The sequence below is a fragment of the Nerophis ophidion genome, linkage group LG03 (assembly GCF_033978795.1).
Source record: "Nerophis ophidion isolate RoL-2023_Sa linkage group LG03, RoL_Noph_v1.0, whole genome shotgun sequence".
NCBI classification, from domain to species: domain Eukaryota; kingdom Metazoa; phylum Chordata; class Actinopteri; order Syngnathiformes; family Syngnathidae; genus Nerophis; species Nerophis ophidion.
This window is the reverse complement of record NC_084613.1, coordinates 17,932,878-17,953,614: the sequence shown is the minus strand read 5'-3', so window position 1 is coordinate 17,953,614 and position 20,737 is coordinate 17,932,878. Positions and strand designations below refer to the sequence as shown.

Sequence of the window (20,737 nt, the reverse complement as noted above, 5' to 3'; positions counted from 1 at the left end):
AATGTTTTGTGTCAAGGTTGCGTGTATTTTCAATGTACGTACAGGGTTAACAGGGGATAAAAACAAAGCAATTAGTGAAGGTGTGCATACGCAGCAACATTCTTGAGGGAAGGGCAGAGACAGAGAGAGCGAGGTAGTGGACTGATTGGCAACCAAGCCATACTTGGTCAACAGCCGAGGGTGGCCGTATAAACAACTTTAACACTGTTACAAATATGCGCCACCCTGTGAACTCACACCAAACAAGAATGACAAACACATTTCGGGAGAAAATCCACACCGTAACACAACATAAACCCAACAGAACAAATACCCAGAATACCTTGCATCACTAACTCCTCCGGGAAGCTACAATACACCCCCCCCCCCCACACACACACAAACACCTCAACCCCGATTACGTCACATCAAATATTCCACTTTGAAAAATATCTTTGGTGGAAGATTTTGCATATTTTGTGTTTGCCATAAAAAATGTGTTTTGTTTGACAAAAAAGGGCGGAAAACAAACAAACAAAAAAACAACATAAAAAATAACTAGAACATTTTGAAATGAGGAATAGATCTGAAGTTGATGTAGACTCCAGAGATTTAAGCGTTAAATATAAAACGTATGTATGCCCTGGCACACCACTATCATCATTTCATGACCCAAGCAAAACACTTTTTATACTTTTATACTGAAATAAATACACCTACAACTTATTAAATAAAAACAGAAAAAAACTACAGGCGGCGGTAAAGTTTAGATCCATGTAGGAAAGAAGAAAGTGAACTGAATACATTTATATATGTATACAAATGTGTCTTCTTTTTATATTCTTTATTTTAATGAATTAAGTAACATTTATGACAACCTTTTTTCCAAAACACAATTAATAATGTGACATATAACAGGACAATGCAAACGTTTATCTTTTGTTTTCAAAACGCTTACAAAATAGTGGGACCCCATTTTTATGACTTGATGGGGTCCCTGGGACCCCATTTTGAAAATTCCTAAAACTGCTGTCAACAGAGCAAAAAAAAAACGCTTTATTTAAATAAATATATTATTTATAAACCAAGATGAAGTATCATTGGCAAATTGTCACCTAGTCCCGGCCTCGGCACGCATATATGTGTCCTCTTTTTGGGATTTCGCAATATGGTCAGCCTAGTTCAGGACAACATAAACAATTACAAAGAAGGGGATGTACACCACTTTTTTAGTGTTAAATTTGCAGATGTGATTTTATTTATTTGAGGTCAAGTAACCGTGAGCTAAGTACTGTTAGAACTGCGACATTAATGAGTACCAAATGTCTTGTTTGACTCCACTGTGAACATACTTCTGGCACCATGACATCAATGATGAAGCCAATTGTTTTTTGAGGGCAGTGTAGCCCGACAACAACATTGGCTTGAATAATTTGATGAGCTCATTAATATGTTGGACAAAGAAATGAAAAATAAACATTTATTAGTACACTCTTTGACAAAAATTACCACTTTTCAAAAACTCCTCGAAAAATATTGCTGACGTGTTTTTCACCGAAACAAGTTGGCCTCGCATTCATTATTGTTTTCAGGGCTTGTTTCCCTCAGGGTCCCGTTGGACTGTTAGTTCCTGTAATGCAGGGGTCTCAAACTCAATTTACCTTGGGGGCCACTGGATGCAGAGTCTGGGTGAGGCTGGGCCGCAAGAAAATATTTCCTTAAAAACATTTTTTTTTAAATGTCTTTTTTTTCCCCAACACAAAATAAAATCAAACTATAAATGAACAAAATGAGAATGAAGTAATGTGAGGCAATACAATTTAAACAATTACAAAAACAAATAACGGTTCGAATCGGTCCAGGTTGTCAGGGACTGTTATTACCGACGGACAGGTGTCGCGGTGTGACTGCAGCCAGGCACGCAAGAAAACCCTCGTCTCCATGGCAACGTTTCTGTCGCTTTCACTCATTTGCCGCTTTTCCACTAACGCAGGGGTAGGCAACGCAGAACATTGAAAGAGCCATTTTGGACCCAAATAACAAAAAACGTTTGAATACAAGTTGAAAAGGGTTTGCAAATCCTTGTATTCTGTTTTTATTTACAAATTACGTGCCAACTTCACTGTTTTTGGCTTTTGTAAACAATACAGACATTTAACAGAACTGTTTTATCTATTTTACGGAGGAATGTAGTTAATCATAGAACTGGCAAAGTGTTGATTTTGAATTGATAATCTTGTTGAATCGATTCTGAATCTAATCGTTACCCCCAAGAATCGAATTGAATCGTGTGGTGCCCAAAGATTCATAGTCCTACAAATTATTAATTTTAGATTTGTGCATATATAAATGGACCAACATTAGTGTTGAGTTTGTAGACACTATGTAGATTTTTATTTAATTAAAAAGTATTTGTATTTGTATCTTTTTAAATCACAGTTTTTGATCTTGCGTTAAATGTTTTTTCTGCGTTTCTGTTTTTAACTGTCAAGTGTGAAAAGGAATCCCAACACAATTTAAAAGACAGCGGCACAAAAGTACATTGACAAAACGTATTTGCGGGTTAAGATGATCATTTGAAAGTATTTATTGTTTTTTGACCTGCATGAAATGATAAACAAAGTGATGAAACTTTCCGTTTTGTCAGAAAAAAATGTGTACTGCAGAAAGTAAAAATATTTAAACATTCTGTCCGACTTTCTTGTGAGTATTAAATCAATTGTTGCTTAAGGCGGTGGTTCTCAAATGGGGGTACGCGTACCCCTGGGGGTACTTGAAGGTATGCCAAGGGGTACGTGAGATTTTTTTTAAATATTCCAAAAATAGCAAGAATTCAAAAATCCTTTATAAATATATTTATTGAATAATACTTCAACAAAATATGAATGTAAGTTCATAAACTGTGAAAAGAAATGCAACAATGCAATATTCAGTGTTGACAGCCAGATTTTTTGTGGACAAGTTCCATAAATATTGATGTTAAAGATTTCTCTTTTTGTGAAGAAATGTTTAGAATTAAGTTCATGAATCCAGATGGATCTCTATTACAATCCGCAAAGAGGGCACTTTAAGTTGATTACTTTATGTGTAGATATCTTTATTTATAATTGAATCACTTGTTTATTTTTCAACAAGATTTTAGTTATTTTTATGTCTTTTTTTAACCAAATAGTTCAAGAAAGACCACTACAAATGTGCAATATTTTGCACTGTTATACACTTTAATAAATCAGAAACTGATGACGTAGTGCTGTATTTTACTTCTTTACCTCTTTTTTTAAACCAAAAATGCTTTGCTCTGATTAGGGGTACTTGAATTTTAAAAATGTTCACAGGGGGTACATGACTGAAAAAAACGTTAAGAACCACTGGCTTAAGGCCTTAATATTCGCAACTGTATTTTAATTGCTTTTAATGCTTTTCAATGGAAACCCTGTTTATGATTAAATATTTATAAATAATAATGTACAAATAATCCACAAAATAATGGATTTTTATTGTGTTTTATTCAAATTACAAGCGTATTTTTAAAGAAAATACGTCATTAGGTGCAAACAAAGTGTCTTTATTGGCGATAATACAGCAAAATGATGTCATTTCACACACACTTCACAGTCTACTTCCAAAAACGTAATCAAAGTATTAGCCATATGCTGCCCCCTGTTGGCTGCAACGGTGCATTACACCGGCGTTAACACGGACTTAAAAGCTACATTTCTTCAAAAAGATATACTTCCTTTTATATTTCGAGTCCGTGCTGCCCTGCTACTGTCAAAATATCTGATCAAATAAATACATTTTGTATGTACACATTTTTCTGTAGTGCAAACGTACAGCATAGAGTTCTATTATTCTGGTCAAATAAAAAGTATATACATAAAATAGATTTCATTTAAATAACTCTCTCGCCAACAGTACAATTCTATACTTGGTAAATAAGCACGTTAATCCGTCATGGAAATATCAACGACAAAACTAAAGTATATAAAAAATAATGAGCTAAAGTGAAAAAGGAGGATTGAGGAGCAGAATAGATGAAAAGTGCCTATGACGGGGCTCGCAGTACTTTTATTTATCTCTCCCACTTAAACCTCGGAATGACAGTACTACAGCAGGAATAAAAATGCAGTGGGAAATTTAAAAAAATAGGCCACAGTGTCAGTTTTTTCCGCCTCCAAAAGAAAAAAAAAAGGCATATTTAGGAGTCCATGTGATGCCTGCATAAAAACCCAGCTCTCTTTCTCTGCCTCCAAACACAGCAGGCATCCTCCAAAAATAGAAAATATACAAGAACGCAAAGTCAATTAGTCCAGGGTCAAACCGGGGCCATCGTTAAAAACATTTGAAGTCATATTGATGGAATATAATTCTACAGTGCGCTGCAGTGACGTGCGGTCAGGGGCGTCGTGGAAAAAAACAAAACATGGAATAAGTATGATTCCTTTCAGAATCGATTCTCATTTCAAAACGATTCTCACGATACATTATTATTATTGTTACTATTATTGGCAGATGCGCACATTCAGCCTATTTATGCTGGACAAATTCAATTGACATTTTTTTTTATTATGATTCTGAATCATTACAAATATGTTCAAGAATCGATTTTTAAAAAGGCCATCTCTTGGCCTTATACGTCAGAGGAGTAGCTTTTGTAACCTTTAACCAGTTTTGAAAAGGTCTTATTATACTTTATATACTAAATCGGAAGTTCTGAACTTTTTCCACTACACACTCAAATATTCACGTGAATTGATTTGAAACATATTCAATAATTATGTTTAACCTACTTACAGGTTACACCCCTGTCAACTGATAGGAAGGCATGTTTTCATCACAGATACTATTTTCAAGGCTTATGTCAGGCTGATTAGAAATATATATACTAATCAAATATACTGCGAAAGACGGGAGTGATGGAAATAAATACACAGAATTTCGCTGTCCTAAAATAAAGGAATTCTAACGAAATGAATAATAAATAGTTTTTTTGTTTTTTTAACTAAACTGTCAATGAAATTTAAGTGCAACTTTACCAATTTAGTCATAATTTTTGCGCTTGAGCAACTTCTCTACAACTTTAGCTCCAGACTTTTTCTGTTTGTTTGATATGCTCATTGCTGGTGGAAAAATGTATTACAGCTCAGTACCACTGCGGTTTGTATGAGAAACAGATATTTTGAGAGCAGGTGGGTAAAGTGTCTTGCCCAAGTACACGACGGCAGTGACGAGGAAGGCAGAAACGGGGATCGAACCTGGAACCCTCAAGTTGCTGGCATGGCCACTCTACAGTCTTTTCCACACATTACACGGCCTGCCACAAATTAATTTAGACCGCTAAGGAATTGATTTGGTGATATCTGCTCTTTAACACATTACAACGGGACTGCGCAGCTTGTCTTTCCAACTCTGTGGCATCGTAAATCCTGTCTTTTGACGCACATGTGTAGCATTAGCATTTTCCAGTCTTACGGGAAACTACAATTGCTCTTCTCAACGAGCAGCGGGTGCATAAAAAAAGGAAAAAACTGATATTTGTAAATTTATTTAGCTTTTTATGTTTATTGGTTACTTTTGGGCAGTCACAGTAACCTTAAAAACGTCACGTACGTGCGTCATGCCCAACTTTGCAAGTTACTGTGTAAAAGTGAATGCAAACGAGTTTACATAACGAGTTTACAGTATCAAAAATATATTTTTAGGGCTTTTTTTGGAGGGGTGCGCTCATAATTTGAGGAACACAGTGACCCTGACAAACACCAAACATAAGACGGTCTGTCTTTAATTTAGAGTGCCGACCTCCCCGCACGTCGCTGCTGCAAGTATTCCCACAAAAATAAGCGGGCTGTCGACCGGTCGAGAGAACAACGGGAGAAGTCACCGCCATTTCGAACCGCGGGACAAACAAACGCGGTTTCGCCGCACAAAACGGTCACACATTGTAATGATGTCACAGCATCCACGTTGTGTTACTTTGTGCAGCGCGTGCCACAGGACATGGTTCACAAAAAGATGTTTCCCATGATGCACTGCGTCTACATCAGAGTGGATGTGCTAACCTCAAATATTTTGTCCAGTGAAGGTGACATGTTGTACATATCTATAATATATATATATATATATATATATATATATATATATATATATATACATATATATATATATATATATGTATATACACATATACATATATATATATATATATATATATGTATATACACATATACATATATATATATATATATGTATATATACATACACATATATGTTTATATATACATATGCATATATATACACAAAAATATATATATGTATATATATATATATATATATATATTTAAAATGAGTACTTGGTACAGGCGGCGTCCTCTCCGAGTGTGCGTTAAGGCTGGTGAGGGTGGCCTGCCTCGTCCGCCAGGTTGAGAATGTACCCCGCCATGTCGTTGTCGGTGGGGAAGTCGGACATCACCCACGAGTCGTTGGCGGCCGTCACTTGCAGGCGACACATGGGGCAGTTTCGGCTTTGCCCGCTCCTGTGGGAAGAATATAGGTGACGCACACGTGACAACCATGCTCGCAGTCATAGTAGGTATTGGTCCGATATCGTTCTCTGTGTTAAAGTTAAAGTACCCATGATTGTCACACACACACACTATGTGTGGCGAAATTATTCTCTGCATTTGACCCATCACCCTTGATCACCTCCTGGGAGGTGAGGAGAGCAGTGAGCAGCAGCAGTGGCCGCGCCCGGGAATCAATTTGGTGAGTCAACCCCCCATTCCAACCCTTGATGCAGAGTGCCAAGCAGTTTGTTAGTTTTAGAATCACTTTAGTTGATGTGAATGGTTCCAAATTTGTTGTGGACTATTCCTACTTTGTCACAAGAACGGAGAAAACGAGGGCAATATCGTTTCAGATTACGGCTGATATTAGAGGTGCACTCTGATTATCGCTAATCATCAAATTTATAATTAGAGGCTGTCAATAAGGGTTGACATTTTTACCTACACAATATGCATCAATATGGTTGCTAAAGGTAAGGGTTTTTTGATTTTTCTGATCAATTGTAAGAGCACAAAGTGACTTTGGCAGAGAAGCGCATACAGGACAATTGGACATGTGCTCGAAGACCAAAACATCAAAAAATGTGACAGAATTTTAGCCTAAAAATAACAGTACCCATTTTTTAGAATAGAGTTTTATTGTCATTATTGCAATGAACAGGTTCAAAGAACAACGAAATTGGAGGTAAAGTACTGTGAAAACAAAGATCGTAGATTTTACATTAAAAAAAAAATAGGTACTGTTTTTTCAATTTACAGTGATTATGTGTAAAAAAAAAATGTTTACCTTTTTTTTTTTTTACTTAAAAATAAAAGTGGTACGGTTTTTCACATTACAGTAATACTCTGGGGGGAAAAAACGGCGGTGGATTTCACGGTAAAAAAAACTGGCAGCTCAGTCGTCAGAATTTTACCATAAAAATAAGAATGGTACCATTTTTGTCAATTTACAGTAATTTACCATTTATTTAGCATAAAAAATAAAGTAGTACCATTTCTTAATATATTATGATTCCCTGTAAAAAAAACAAAAAAACAACTTAAATTTTACGGTTGAAAAAAACATTTTTTATTTTTTTCACAGAAATGCATTATAAATAAAATCTTAGATTTTATGGTAAAAAAAAATCAATAAATACAACTGGCAGCTCAGTTGTCGAAATTCTACCCAGAAAATAAAAATGCCACCGTATATTCAATTTACAGTACCGTATTTTTCGGAGTATAAGTCGCACCTGCCGAAAATGCATAATAAAGAAGGAAAGAAACATATAAAAGTCGCACTAGAGTCGCATTTTTGGGGGAAATTTATTTGATAAAACCCAACATCAAGAATAGACATATGAAAGGCAATTTAAAATAAATAAAGAACAGTAAACAACAGGCTGAATAAGTGTACCTTATATGATGCATAAATAACCAACTGAGAAGGTGCCTGGTATGTTAATGTAACATATTATTTTAAGAGTCATTCAAATAACTATAACATATAGAACATGCTAAACGTTTACCAAACAATCTGTCACTCCTAATTGCTAAATCCGATGAAATCTTATACGTCTAGTCTCTTACATGAATGAGCTATATAATATTATTTGATATTTTACGGTAATGTGTTAATGATTTCACACATAAGTCGCTCCTGAGTATAAGTCGCGACCCATGAAAAACTGCGACTTACAGTCCGAAAAATACGATAGTACCATTTCTTAATATATTATAATTCCCTGTAAAAAAAAAAAACAACGTAAATTTTACGGTTAAAAAAAACACAGCTCAGTCGTCAGATTTTTTGCATAAAAATAAAAAATGTACCGTATTTTTTATTTATATCACAGAAATGCATTATAAATAAAATCTTAGATTTTATGGTAAAAAAATAAATAAATACAACTGGCAGCTCGGTTGTCGAAATTCTACCCAAAAAATAAAAATGCTACCTTATTTTCAATTTACAGTAATTATGTGTTAAAAAAAAAAGGGGTTGACATTTTTACCTACACACATGCCCGCTCCCTTCTTCCCCCTCTGTCTGCTCCTTTGCCGATGTAAGTGCCATCCCTCCATTTTCTACCTCTTGTCCCGTTCGGGGTCGCGTGGGGTGCTGGAGCCTATCTCAGCTGCATCCGGGCGGATGGCGTGGTACACCCTGGACAAGTCGCCACCTCATCGCAGGGCCAACACAGATAGACAGACAACATTCACACTCACGTTCACACACTAGGGACCATTTAGTGTTGCCGATCAACCTATAATAATAATCAATATTATACCCATTATAATATTAAAATATAGTTACTTAGCATTCAGTCGGCTTTCGAACAATTTTTTTGAGCCCGGTCAAAAAGTTTGGACACCCCTGCTATAGAGCCTAAATCAGTATTTCAGGTCTATAATGTAAACTACGCTCTTCCTAACAAAAGAAATGACTTTTATATTCTCAACTCCTGAAATCAAACAACTTCCGCACTATCTCCTCCTGGTTACCATTTATCGATGCACTTCTGGCAGAAGCTGTGCGCGCAGGGCAGAATGAGGTCAGCCTTCCCGTCCATACAGATGCAGCATTCCTCCTCATCGGTCAACTCCTTCACTCTGTGAGGGAAAACGGAAGTGAAAGGCGGACGTCATTCGCCGAGCCACACGCGCACACGCACCTGCCCATCCACATGCTGGCCTGGCAGGAGTCGGCGGCAGGAAGCTGGGCGGACGAGGCCTCGGTGGCGCCCTCTGCGGACAACACCCCAGCAGCCTGACTGGTGACGTCGCGATACAGGTGGATGAACTGGTACAGGTTCATGATGCGCGATGCTTCCACCATGCCGGTGTCCTTGTTGATCTGGCGGGGGTTTAAAGCGTTAGTTCGCGTCAAAATGACCAGTGAACGTTTCCCGGCCTCACTTTGGTGCAAACAACCCTGACGGCCACCTTCCACAGGGCGGTGGCGTCGGATCCCGGCTGGACTTCAAACAGGAGGTGCTTCTGTTGCCCCGCGGCGAGCTTGGCGGTCCTGAGAATCAAAACGGCGGACTTGTATTGCAGGCCAGGTGGTAAGCGCTCGGTGGTGTGATATCTTACACGTCGTTGAGCTCGGCCACTCTGGCCAGAAACTCCTCGTAGGTGAGGTAGCCGCTGTCCCGCACCAGCCCGGCATGTTTCACCAGCTTCTCAGGTAGACGGGTCATCAGCGCCTGACCTGAGATCTGCTGGCCCATCCCAGCAGCGGGCGTGCTAACACAACGGCAGCAGACGGTCCAACCTCATTCACTTCTGCTGGAAAGAGAAGCAAACGCAGGTACCTTTCAAAACAAAATTACTGCATGGCTACCTTTCATTTTATTACGTCAACTGTCAAAAAAATTGTATGTAAATTATCAAAAAACTTTCCGTTCTCTTGACTTTTCAGTGAACAAACGAAAACTGTCTTTGTTGTACCAAGCCAAAGGCTGGTAAAATTCCATTGTGTACGACGGGAGGAGACGGGAGGGGTTATCTATTGTGATCCAAGACCCGCCCAAGCTCGATCCAGGACCAGTCCAAGCCCGAGGCATCTTTTTCTTTTGTGCTAATGTGACCGAAAACAATGGCTGTTTAGATACCCCCCCATTCCTTTAGAAAGAGCTGTTGTTGTGTAAACAGGGAAAGTCCGAATAAAAAGAGGTGGCGTACAATCTTTCGCCAGAGCGTGGGTGACATTGTAAGAGGTTAAAGGTCGACACGTGTCTCCTCAAATTGAGCAAAATTGAATTCTGTCTCAATTTATTTTCTTCTCGTTTTGTTTAATAGATGTCATCGATGTTTGAACCTTACATCAACCAGCAGCATTTCACCCACCCAGTTGTTTTGTGGGTTTGTTTGTGGTTTCGGCGTTTGCAGAATGTTTACCTTCGCTTTTGTTTTTGATCTCCAACCTTTTTTAACCTTTGTTTTGCCGTCTTTTAGGTTTCAAATCATTTCTGTTTGGATATTCCTGCCTGTTTGTCCCTAGAGATTTTCTTTCCAATTCGATACTGTGTAAAAGTCTGGCTGGTATCAACAATACCAATCTGATACTTTGTTCAAATATATCTAATGTGTCCCACAAAATGTAAAAGTGTAAAAAATCACAGAGCGAAACAAATGACAGTGTTATTCTGCACTGAATACGTTATGTGTGTATGTGGTGTCTCTGAATAACCAATGATAAAAGGATACTCGGGCTGCAAGATTAATCGACATCAAATCAACAATTAGGGTTTTAATTAGTGCCTTAACGTAAGCGCTAGGTACTTATATCGTTAAGATTTTATCGGTACGATACCCTTATCATTATTCCTTATCCTTACTTTGTATTACTAATAGAGTATATTGTGAATAGATTGTGAACAGGAAGTGAACAAAAGTGTTAGCAACTACTATGAAAAGGAAAAGGGATCGGATTAAATCAGCTCAGCTTTTTCGTATTCCTTTTCGAACGTGTTGAAAAGAGAAACCAGAACTTTTGACGTATCATGTGGTATAAATGCATTATTGAAATTAACTCTAACAGCTCAACATGAGTAACTCAATTTGAAGTGTCATAAGAACAAGAGCAAAGCATCTACTTGTATGACCCAATTCAAACAACCTTCCCTAGTTATGACGCAGGAAAACAAATTCTACATACACTATCATACGTAGAACAACCTGCTTTCTTTGTGGATATCATTAAGTGTCCAATCGGCATAAGAATGTGAAATTACACCCATTTAAATCCATTGCAAGGCATGATGGGAAAAAAATGCTAAACACTCTCCACAGTTATCCATGTTTGACTCGGAGCTGCTTGATATTTTTAATATTTCTTATCGATACCGGTCTTTATCGGTACTCCTATTGGTAAAATATGATAAAATATTGGCCTGTAGATTAATGGATGGCTAAGAGAAAACAGTTGACAAAACACTGTCGTGACTATTCGTGAGTAAAGTGCGTTCACTTCAAACTGACACAGCGCGCGTGACTTTGTTGTGTGACAAACTTTTGTGTGTTGTTGCTTCCTTATTTGTCATTATTCCAAGCAGATTTGAATGTGTAGCAGCTCAACTGAATGTGACAGCGTGTCATAATTACGTCCGTAAACCGGAGAAAAAAATACGGATAGCAGTAATGTTAGTCCAGAATCTTCATAGTCCTCATGAACCAAACTAATTAGGAACCGGAACCAAAAAATACCGGTACTCTGCATATATCCCGAGTAACCACAAAAGGTGGGGGGTTTTATTTCTCGCCATTACTGGCATTTGAGTGACAGTCTGCAAAGTAAGAAAAATTAAAAGGAAAACAATATGATTAAAAATTAAAATATCCTGTTCTGGGAATATTTCAGCTTTAAACCGGATGGGCAATATGAGGCCATCAACACAGATGGACGAGCGAGAATGCTGTGATGGCAACAACAACAAAAAAAGACAACGCCTGACCTCATTTTTCTAACTGAGGATAAAAAAATGTACTTCAAAATTTGCGATATTCATGAGTAAAATTGGTATTTAATAAATTAGAGTCCATTGTATTTTAAAGTAAAGTTCTAATTCTTCTTTAAAAGGTGCAAAAAAACAGGTCAGGCATTGAGAAACTTACATTTATGAAAATACAACTTAGTACCATGAATTGATTAATGTGGACCCCGACATAAACAAGTTGAAAAACTTATTCGGGTGTTACCATTTAGTGGTCAATTGTACGGGATATGTACTGTACTATGCAATCTAGTTAAAAAAGTTTCAATCAATCAATCAAGCCAATATTTTATTTTTTTCCCAAGATGGCGCCGCTGTAGTGGCTGCTGTTGGCAGGAACTCTGTGCTCTTGTGTCATCCTTTTGAGTTTCCCTCTTGTTTTATATATATATTTTTTTGCCTTTTGGTCCGGGACCCTTTGGGACTGTGTGACAAGGGGTGGCCCTTTTGTGACTTCTGCGGTGCTTTTTGTGGACTTCTGGATCTGCCTCCCGGGAGCCTTTTGGCCATGGAGACCAGCTGCTGGGTCTCTGCTACACCAGAGTCAGTTTGGAGAGACTGGAGGAGATGCGGATGAAGAGACAGGGCTGCGGAGCTAGCACTGAGCGCCGGGACGGACAAGCTTCACAGTGTCTTGGCTGAATGAGCAGGAATCGAACACCTCAGTCTTCTTGGACATATCCTCGCTCATCCATGCGGACTGGAGACTGGCCGAGAGTTGGTTGGCGGCCGAGAGTGGAGTCAGCTCTCTTGGTTGCTTTGTTGGGTATGCTCCTGTCTCTGGCCATGCTCCCTCCTACCCAGCAGACGATGGCGTGGAACACGGCAGAGGGCACCACAGATTGTATGTTTCTTTTACTTTTTATTCATAGCTGTATGTAGAAGTGGCTGGTTGTATCAGCTCTGCTGCTTTAATGTCTGTCATGTCCTTTGTTTTCTTTGATGTTTACCTCTTACACACATGTAAGAGGGATGTGTAGATTAGATTAGATTGGATAGTACTTTTTTTATTCCTTCAGGAGAGTTTCTTTAGGAAAATTAAAATTTTCATCACAATCCCATTCAAGATCAGACAAACATTACAGGGAGACAGAACAGGATCGCTGATGGGTCTGCCAGCTTCCAGCGCCCCTTACAAAAAAGATGAGATGCAGGTAAACAAGTGGGGTCGAATGGGAGAAAAAAATAGAAGATTAAAATAAAATAAAAAAGCCGGGGCCACTGGAGATGGGGTCCAGACTGAGGCCAAGGGGAAAAAAAAAACAACAACTCATAGCCATAGTACACATCCCTCGTACATGTGTGCAAGAGGGAAACATCAAACATCAAAGACCACAAAGGACATGAAAGACATTAAAGCAGCGGATACAACCAGCCACCCCTACATACAGCTATGAATAAAAAGTAAAAGAAACAGACTGTGGTGGCCTCTGCGGTGTTCCACGCCATCGTCTGCTGGGGTGGAGGTAGCATGGCCAGAGACAGGAGCAGACCCAACAAAGCAACCAAGAGAGCCGACTCCACTCTAGGCCGCCAACCAACTCTCTGCCAGTGTCCAGTCCGCATGGATGAGCGAGGATACGTCCAAGGAGATTGAGGTGTCCGACACCTGCTCACCCAGCCAAGACATCACGAAGCCTCTCTGTCCCGGCACTCAGTGCCAGCTCCGCAGTCCTGTCCCCTCATCCGCAGTCCTGTCCCCTCATCCGCATCTCCTCCAGTCTCTCCAAACAGACTCCGGTGTACTATTGCAATGAGTTGTTGTTTTTTTCCCCTTGGCCTAGGATCAGACCGATTTTTTCTTTTAATTTTAATCTTTCATTTCTTTCTCCCATCCCCCCCCCCTTGTTTACCTGTACCTCACTTTTTTTGTAAGGGGCGCCGGAAGTCGGTAGACCCGTCAGCAATCCTGTTCTGTCTCCCTTTAATGTTTGTCTGATCTTGAATGGGATTGTGCTGAAAATTTTAATTTTCCTGAAGGAACTCTCCTGAAGGAATAAATAAAGTACTATCTATCCATCTATCTATCTATCTATCTATCTATCTATCTATCTATCTATCTATCTATCTATCTATCTAACTACCTATCTAATACAGTGGTTCTTAACCTGGGTTCGATTGAACCCTAGGGGTTCGGTGAGTCGGCCTCAGGGGTTCGACGGAGGTCAAAACACACCCGACTCATCGTGTAAATAAAAACTTCTTCCTATCAGCGTATTACGGATACAGAAACAGCAGAAGTCACACTGATTTGCAGGTGTGTAATTTGTTGTGAGTTTATGCACTGTGTTGGTTTTGTTGTTTGAACAAGGTGATGTTCAAGGACGGTTCATTTTGTGCACCAGTAAAAAAACATGACAACACTTAAGTATGGGGAACATAGTCACCATTAATTAGTTGCTTATTAACATGCAAATTAGTAACATATTGGCTCTTAACTAGTCATTATTAAGTACTTATTAATGCCTTATTCGGCATGGGCTTATTATAACCCTAACCCTCTAACCCTGACCCTAACCCTTTTAAATTAAGTCTTTGTTACTTAGAATATGTTCCCCATACTAAAGTGTTACCAAAAACATATAACTTTGTCTTGAATTTGAAAAAAAAAAAAAAACATTTTATTTTTCACTAAAGAAGGGTTCGGTGAATGCGCATTTTAAACTGGTGGGGTTCAGTACCTCCAACAAGGTTAAGAACCACTGATCTAAAATAATGAGGTTACAAAGGTAAAAACATTTTTCAATTGTTTTTCCCCACACGGTGTAAACGCAAATAGCACATCTTTAAAACAAAGCCCAAGTTAGTCATGAATATTGTCCAGGATGAGGGTGTTTAATTCTAATTGCCAGGAATTGTCTTATATAAACAAATGACTAAGGGCAGCACCGCCACTGCGCTTGCGCATTACGTAGTTACTCAGGCGGAAGAAAAAGTAGTCCCCGCCTGCCCCCAATCTCGTTTAATTTCGACAATATCTCAATAACTGAAGTTCCCAATAACAACATGCACTATCTCAAATAACTATAGCATTAAAAGTATCGATATTTTGATTTGGACACCAATGTTTGGCAGATACAAACCTCTTATCGGCTGTGTAGATATTTCAGTGTCGAGCCGCACATCACTACCCAGAGCTAACATGTATCCATTTGCCTCCTTTATGATTTACCTGTCAGTTAATCATTAAGATCAGGGGTCTCAGACACGTGGTCCGCGGGCTGCAGTTATTTTGCGGCCCCCACCTTAATATTAAAGTCTAATGTTAGTGCGGCCCGCAAGTTTTATATGAACGCCGCTTGACAGCGTTGTGTCATTTGGCTCTAAAATGGCTCTTTCAACGGTTGCCTACCCCTGTGTTAGTGGAAAAGCGGCAAATGAGTGGAAGCGACAGAGATGTTGCCATGGAAACGAGGGTTTTTCTTCACATCGCGACACCGGTCCGTCAGTAACAACAGTCCCCGATAATCTCGACCAATTCAAACCGTTATTTGTAGAGATGTCTTATAATTTTGGAATGCCAATATTATCGGCCGATAAATGCTTTAGAATGTAATATCGTAAATTATCGGTATCACTTTCAAAAAGTAAAATTTATGACTTTATAAAACGCCGCTGTACGGAGTGGTACACGGACGTAGAGAGAAGTACAGAGCGCAAATAAACCTTAAAGGCACTGCCTTTACATACTATCTACAGCTTTTCACACACACACAAGTGAATGCAATGCGTACTTGGTCAACAGCCATACATGTCACACTGAGGGTGGCCGTAGAAACAACTTTAACACTGTTACAAATATGCGCCACACTGTGAACCCACACCAAACAAGAATGACTAACACAATTCTGGAGAACATCCGCACCGTAACACAACATAAACACGACAGAACACATACCCAGAACCCTTTGCAGTACTAACTCTGCCGGGACTCTACAATATTTTCTTTTCTTGCGGCCCAGCCTCACCCGAACTCTGCATCTAGTGGCCCCCGGGTGAATTGAGTTTGAGACCCCTGATTAAGATAGTTCACTTAATGGTTTGGGAATACGGAACACATAATGATCACTTTAGAAAAACACCATTACATTTAAAACACCCACAGCGACAGAAAGACAGTATTTAGGTTGAGAATGTATGAACACACCGATTTGTGTGTAAAATATTAAAAAGACGACACCCTGACACGGCTAGCACGGTTAGCACGGCAATGTGGTGTCGACTCACCTTCGGATAGCGACTACTAAAAGTGGAATTGTGATGTGATCCAGGAATGAAAAAAAACAAAACCGAAATGTTTACCTTGTGGAATTATTTTAGGCAAACTTCGCCACTGCGGCACACTCGGTTTTGTTTGTGTTGACTAGTCACTGTCGCGTTGTGATGACGTCAAGGTGTACTGATTCATGCAGGCGGGCCTTGGTTCACAGCCGACGGAAATCTGCTTAGGTGATTGGTCGATTATTCTGTCGCTCTTATCCTTATCCAATCAGGTAGAACGTTAAACTAGCACGTCCAATAACCGCCATTTCTTTTTATTCAATATACGTACCTATTAATATACATTTAATTAATTATTTTGCAATCAAACATCATAGTAGCAAATTACGGGGAGAATAAAGAAATCTACTGAGATCACCACACGGTGGCAGCAAAGTAACGTAAATGATATTTTTTATGGCAAATTTGAACGCAACCACAATTTACTTTCGAACGGTTTCGTGTTTAAAAAAATATTTTGAATAAAAAACAAATCTATTCAGTATTGAAACATTTGGGGGGAAAAAGACACCAGGCAAGTACAAACAATTTGTTTTTTATATTAGGAAAATGAAGTACAAAGGTTGGACTCTGTATGGGAGGAGTGGTCCGTTCATCTTCTTCCATTTAGGGTCGGGTCGCGGGGGCAGCAGCCTAAGCAGAGAAGCCTACCCCTGCCGGGGGCTCCCGAGGGGTTGCCAGGCCAGCCGGGAGAAATTAGCTGTGTCCCAATTCAGGGTCTGCATTCTTCGGAGGACCCCAGCCTACGCCGCCTCAGAAGGAGGCGTCACCCGTTGTTAAATGGGACAGTCTGGCCTGCGGAGGATACTTACATTTGAAAGTGTATTCGCTGCTGGTGCCGCTGCTTGTACAGTGGGGCAAAAAAGTATTTAGTCAGCCACCGACTGTGCAAGTTCTCTCACTTAAAATGATGACAGAGGTCTGTAATTTTCATCATAGGTACACTTCAACTGTGAGAGACAGAATGTGAAAAAAATAATCCAGGAATTCACATTGTAGGAATTTGAAATAATTTATTTGTAAATTATGGTGGAAAATAAGTATTTGGTCAACCATTCAAAGCGCTCACTGATGGAAGGAGGTTTTGGCTCAAAATCTCACGATACATGGCCCCATTCATTCTTTCCTTAACAAAGCATGATGTTTCCACCCCCATGCTTCACAGTAGGTTTGGTGTTCTTGGGATGCAACTCAGTATTATTTTTCCTCCAAACAAGACGATTTGAGTTTATACCAAAAAGTTATATTTTGGTTTCATCTGACCACATGACCTTCTCCTCATGTGCTCTCTGGCATACTTCAGACGGGCCTGGACATGCACTGGGTTAAGCAGGGGGACACGTCTGGCACTGCAGGATTTTATTCCCTGTCGGCGTGGTGTGTTACTGATGGTAACCTTTGTTACTTTGGTCCCAGCTCTCTGCAGATCATTCACCAGGTCCCCCTGTGTGGTTCTGGGATTTTTGCTCACCGTTCTCATGATCATTTTGACCCCACGGGATGAGATCTTGCGTGGAGCCCCAGATCGAGGGAGATTATCAATGGTCTTGTATGTCTTCCATTTTCTGATAAATGTTCCCACAGTTGATTTTTTCCACACCAAGCTGCTTGCCTATTGTAGATTCACTCTTCCTAGTCTGGTGCAGGTCTACAATTCTTTTCCTGGTGTCCTTCGACAGCTCTTTGGTCTTGGCCATAGTGGAGTTTGGAGTCTGACTGTTTGAGGCTGTGGACAGGTGTCTTTTATACAGATAAAGAGTTCAAACAGGTTCCATTAATACAGGTAACGATTGGAGGACAGAAGAGCTTCTTAAAGAAGAAGTTACAGGTCTGTGAGAGCCAGAGATCTTCCTTGTTTGAAGTGACCAAATACTTATTTTCCACCATAATTTACAAATAAATTCTTTAAAATTCCTACAATGTGAATTCCTTTTATTTTTCTTCACATTCTGTTTCTCACAGTTGAAGTGTACCTATGATGAAAATTACAGACCTCTGTCATCATTTTAAGTGGGAGAACTTGCACAATCGGTGGCTGACAAAATACTTTTTTGCCCCACTGTATTTTCCGCCATCGTCAAAAAGATTTGGGTTGAACAAAGGCGCGCAAAGCATCTTGGGATATGGCGCATTTGGAGGATCTTTCGAATTTGAAAGAATTGGGACTGCCTTCGTGCTGCGTCGTGACGTAAGCGGCCTTCGAATTCGCCCTTCGATGGATGCAGACCCAACGCGTCCTTGGTTTTCCCCTCGTGGCCCAAACACCTCGGGGGAGAAATGTTTGAAAAGCAAAATGCACCTGTGAAGCCCAGAAAATATCAACGGTTCTGATGAAGGCATGGCAGAAGGAAGACAGGAAGGATCAAGACTGAGCGGTCCACAGACTGATAGTTCTGATGATGATCCATTCCTGCTGAGCGGCCGTCACCACGATTCGCACGCACTCGATGTCGAAACCGATCTTGCGGTCCACGTCGACGGCCTCAATCTTCCCGTCTTTGAACTCCCCCAGCGTGATGTAGGACGAGCACTGCCTGCCCTGCTTGCCGGGCACGCTCCTCCGACCCACCTCCAGGGCGCCGCGGTGAAGGATTTCGCTCCGGCGCTCCTCCGTGCCCGTGACCACCTGGATCCGACGGATTCTGGCCGACTTGTTGAAGACGACGACGAAGAAGTCCCCGGTGGACGGAGGCTTCCCCCAGAAGTACTCGTCCACGGTGCTGTAGGCCTTGGCGGCGGCGTAGTTCTCGAAGACGTCGATGTTGGTGTGGAGGCTGGCCGGAGGGTTGTCGGGTATGTCCAGCGAGTCCTCCTCGAAGTCGTCGTCTTTCAGCTTGTTCACATCTCCTTGGTAGGACGAGTAGTAGCCCATGTGCTGGAAGAGTGAGGGCTTGAAGCGGATCACGTCCTTCTGGGCCAGCAGACCCCGGAAGTGGCCCAGGAGCCAGTCGCACGGCATCTCCTGGTAGAACATGAGCAGGAAGCGGGCCAGGCGGGGCAGGTCCCCGGAGTGGTAGAGCTTCCCGATGTAGCCCAGTTTGGAGAACTCCAGCGTCACCCAGTAGGAACCTTCCCTAGAGGCGATCACCTTCTTCAGGGCTGTCGGAAAGTTGCGGGAGCAGCGCACGTCGTCCTCCAGCATCAGGTAGAAGTCCGACAGATTGGCGCAGAAGTTGAGCAGGAAGGCGTAGTCCACGTTCTGCTTGGAGCGGAAGCGCACGCGGTCCTCGGGGTCGTTGTAGTTCCTCTTGAGACCATCCAGGGATGGATAGTACTCCTCCGGGGCCTGGATCACCAGTAGGCGGCCGGCGATGACGTGGTGGCCGAACTTCCTGCTCATCTCCCGCACCAAGTTCTCGCACCAGACCAAGTCGAAGTCGGCCAGGTGGACCACCACCACGATCTCCTTCAGCTCCTCGTAGCTGGACTGGTCGAAGATGGACTTGAGGGTCTCCAGCAGGTAGTTCCCTCGCTTCCTTTTCACCGACGCCAGCCCGATGGTCAGGTACTCTGTGAGGACCAAGGGAGCGTCACGGGCGAAGGGACAGGAAGCGGTGGCGTCACGCGCCGAGCACCTACTTCTCCTGGGGAGAGGAACGCCGGCGAGGTAGCGATACGTCACGTTGATGGTCCCGGAGAAGTTGGACATGTGCTCCAAGGTGCGGACGTATCGCTCGGAGCTCGTATGACGCGCCAGCCTGTCCCACAGCGGACGTTTCTCAGACTCCTGGAAGTAAAAGCAACACGCTTTCAGTCGGGATCCTGACACCAAAACGTCAAAACGTTTGACAGAATTTTAGCGTAAAAATGACATCAGTACAATTTACTGTAAAGCTCTGTAAAAACAAAGACCGTAGATTTTACATTAAACAAACAAAACTGGCAGCTCCGTCGTCAAAATGTTACTGTAAATATAAAATTGGTACTGTTTTTTCAATTCAAAGTCATTACGTGTAAAAAAATATTTTAAGATAAAATAAATAAAAATGTTTACCGTAAAAATGAAAATGGTACCATTTTAATATACCGCAATTCTCTGTGGAAAAAAAACAAAAAACAAAAAACGTAAATTTTACGGTAAAAAAAAACTGGCAGCTCAGTCAGAATTTTACCATAAAAATAAAAATTTTACTGTTTTTTTTTATAAAGGGAGATTTTTACCATTTTTCTTTTTTACCGTAAAAATAAAAGTGGTACGGTTTTTCAATTTACGGTAATGCGCTGTTGAGAAAAAAAACGGCCGTAGGAATTTTACCCAAAAAATAAAACTGATAATGTTTTTTTTTTTGTTTATTTTGTTTTTCTTAATTTCACAGATTTGTATTTTAAAAAGAGACCGAATATTTCATGGTAAAAAATAAACAAACTGGTAGTTGTCAACATTTTACCCCAAAAATAAATATGGTAAAAATGTTTTCAATTTACAGTGAAGCA

The 20,737-nt window shown here is 40.5% G+C and overlaps 2 protein-coding genes across 8 annotated transcripts in view; both read right to left on the bottom strand.

Annotated features, from left to right (window-relative positions):
- Positions 1-6,288: 6,288 nt before the first annotated feature.
- On the bottom strand, positions 6,289-16,417 carry rnf141 (ring finger protein 141). 4 transcript variants are annotated; one of them, XM_061894463.1, is made up of 6 exons: positions 16,325-16,410; positions 9,621-9,815; positions 9,444-9,552; positions 9,200-9,381; positions 9,030-9,137; positions 6,289-6,512 (listed from the first exon to the last, which is right to left on the bottom strand). In XM_061894463.1, the coding sequence occupies exons 2-6, from the start codon at positions 9,755-9,757 to the stop codon at positions 6,362-6,364; spliced, it is 687 nt and encodes a 228-aa protein (XP_061750447.1). In that variant the 5' UTR covers positions 9,758-9,815; positions 16,325-16,410; the 3' UTR covers positions 6,289-6,361. The 4 variants fall into 4 exon arrangements, with proteins under 4 accessions (XP_061750447.1, XP_061750446.1, XP_061750445.1 ...); XM_061894462.1 differs by having other exon boundaries at positions 6,290-6,512; positions 9,621-9,812; positions 16,325-16,417; XM_061894461.1 differs by having other exon boundaries at positions 6,290-6,512; positions 16,250-16,405.
- Positions 16,418-16,822: 405 nt separating this feature from the next.
- LOC133549241 (alpha-1,3-mannosyl-glycoprotein 4-beta-N-acetylglucosaminyltransferase C-like) overlaps positions 16,823-20,737 on the bottom strand; it is a 54,058-nt gene continuing 50,143 nt past the window's right edge. For all 4 annotated transcript variants that reach the window (XM_061894456.1, XM_061894457.1, XM_061894459.1 and 1 more), the window contains 2 exons: positions 19,883-20,030; positions 16,823-19,813 (listed from right to left, as the gene is read on the bottom strand). In XM_061894456.1, the coding sequence (XP_061750440.1) occupies positions 18,666-19,813; positions 19,883-20,030 (1,296 nt within the window). In that variant the 3' untranslated portion in view covers positions 16,823-18,665. The remainder of the gene's footprint in view (positions 19,814-19,882; positions 20,031-20,737) is intronic.

Excerpts from the sequence above, each read along its gene's own strand:
- rnf141 (XM_061894462.1), bottom strand. The coding sequence starts at position 9,757 with ATGGGCCAGCAGATCTCAGGTCAGGCGCTGATGACCCGTCTACCTGAG. Across the intron at positions 9,553-9,620 it reads GTGGCCGAGCTCAACGACGT|GACCGCCAAGCTCGCCGCGG; the intron begins GTAAGATATCAC and ends TTTGATTCTCAG. Across the intron at positions 9,382-9,443 it reads TCAGGGTTGTTTGCACCAAA|ATCAACAAGGACACCGGCAT; the intron begins GTGAGGCCGGGA and ends AACCCCCGCCAG.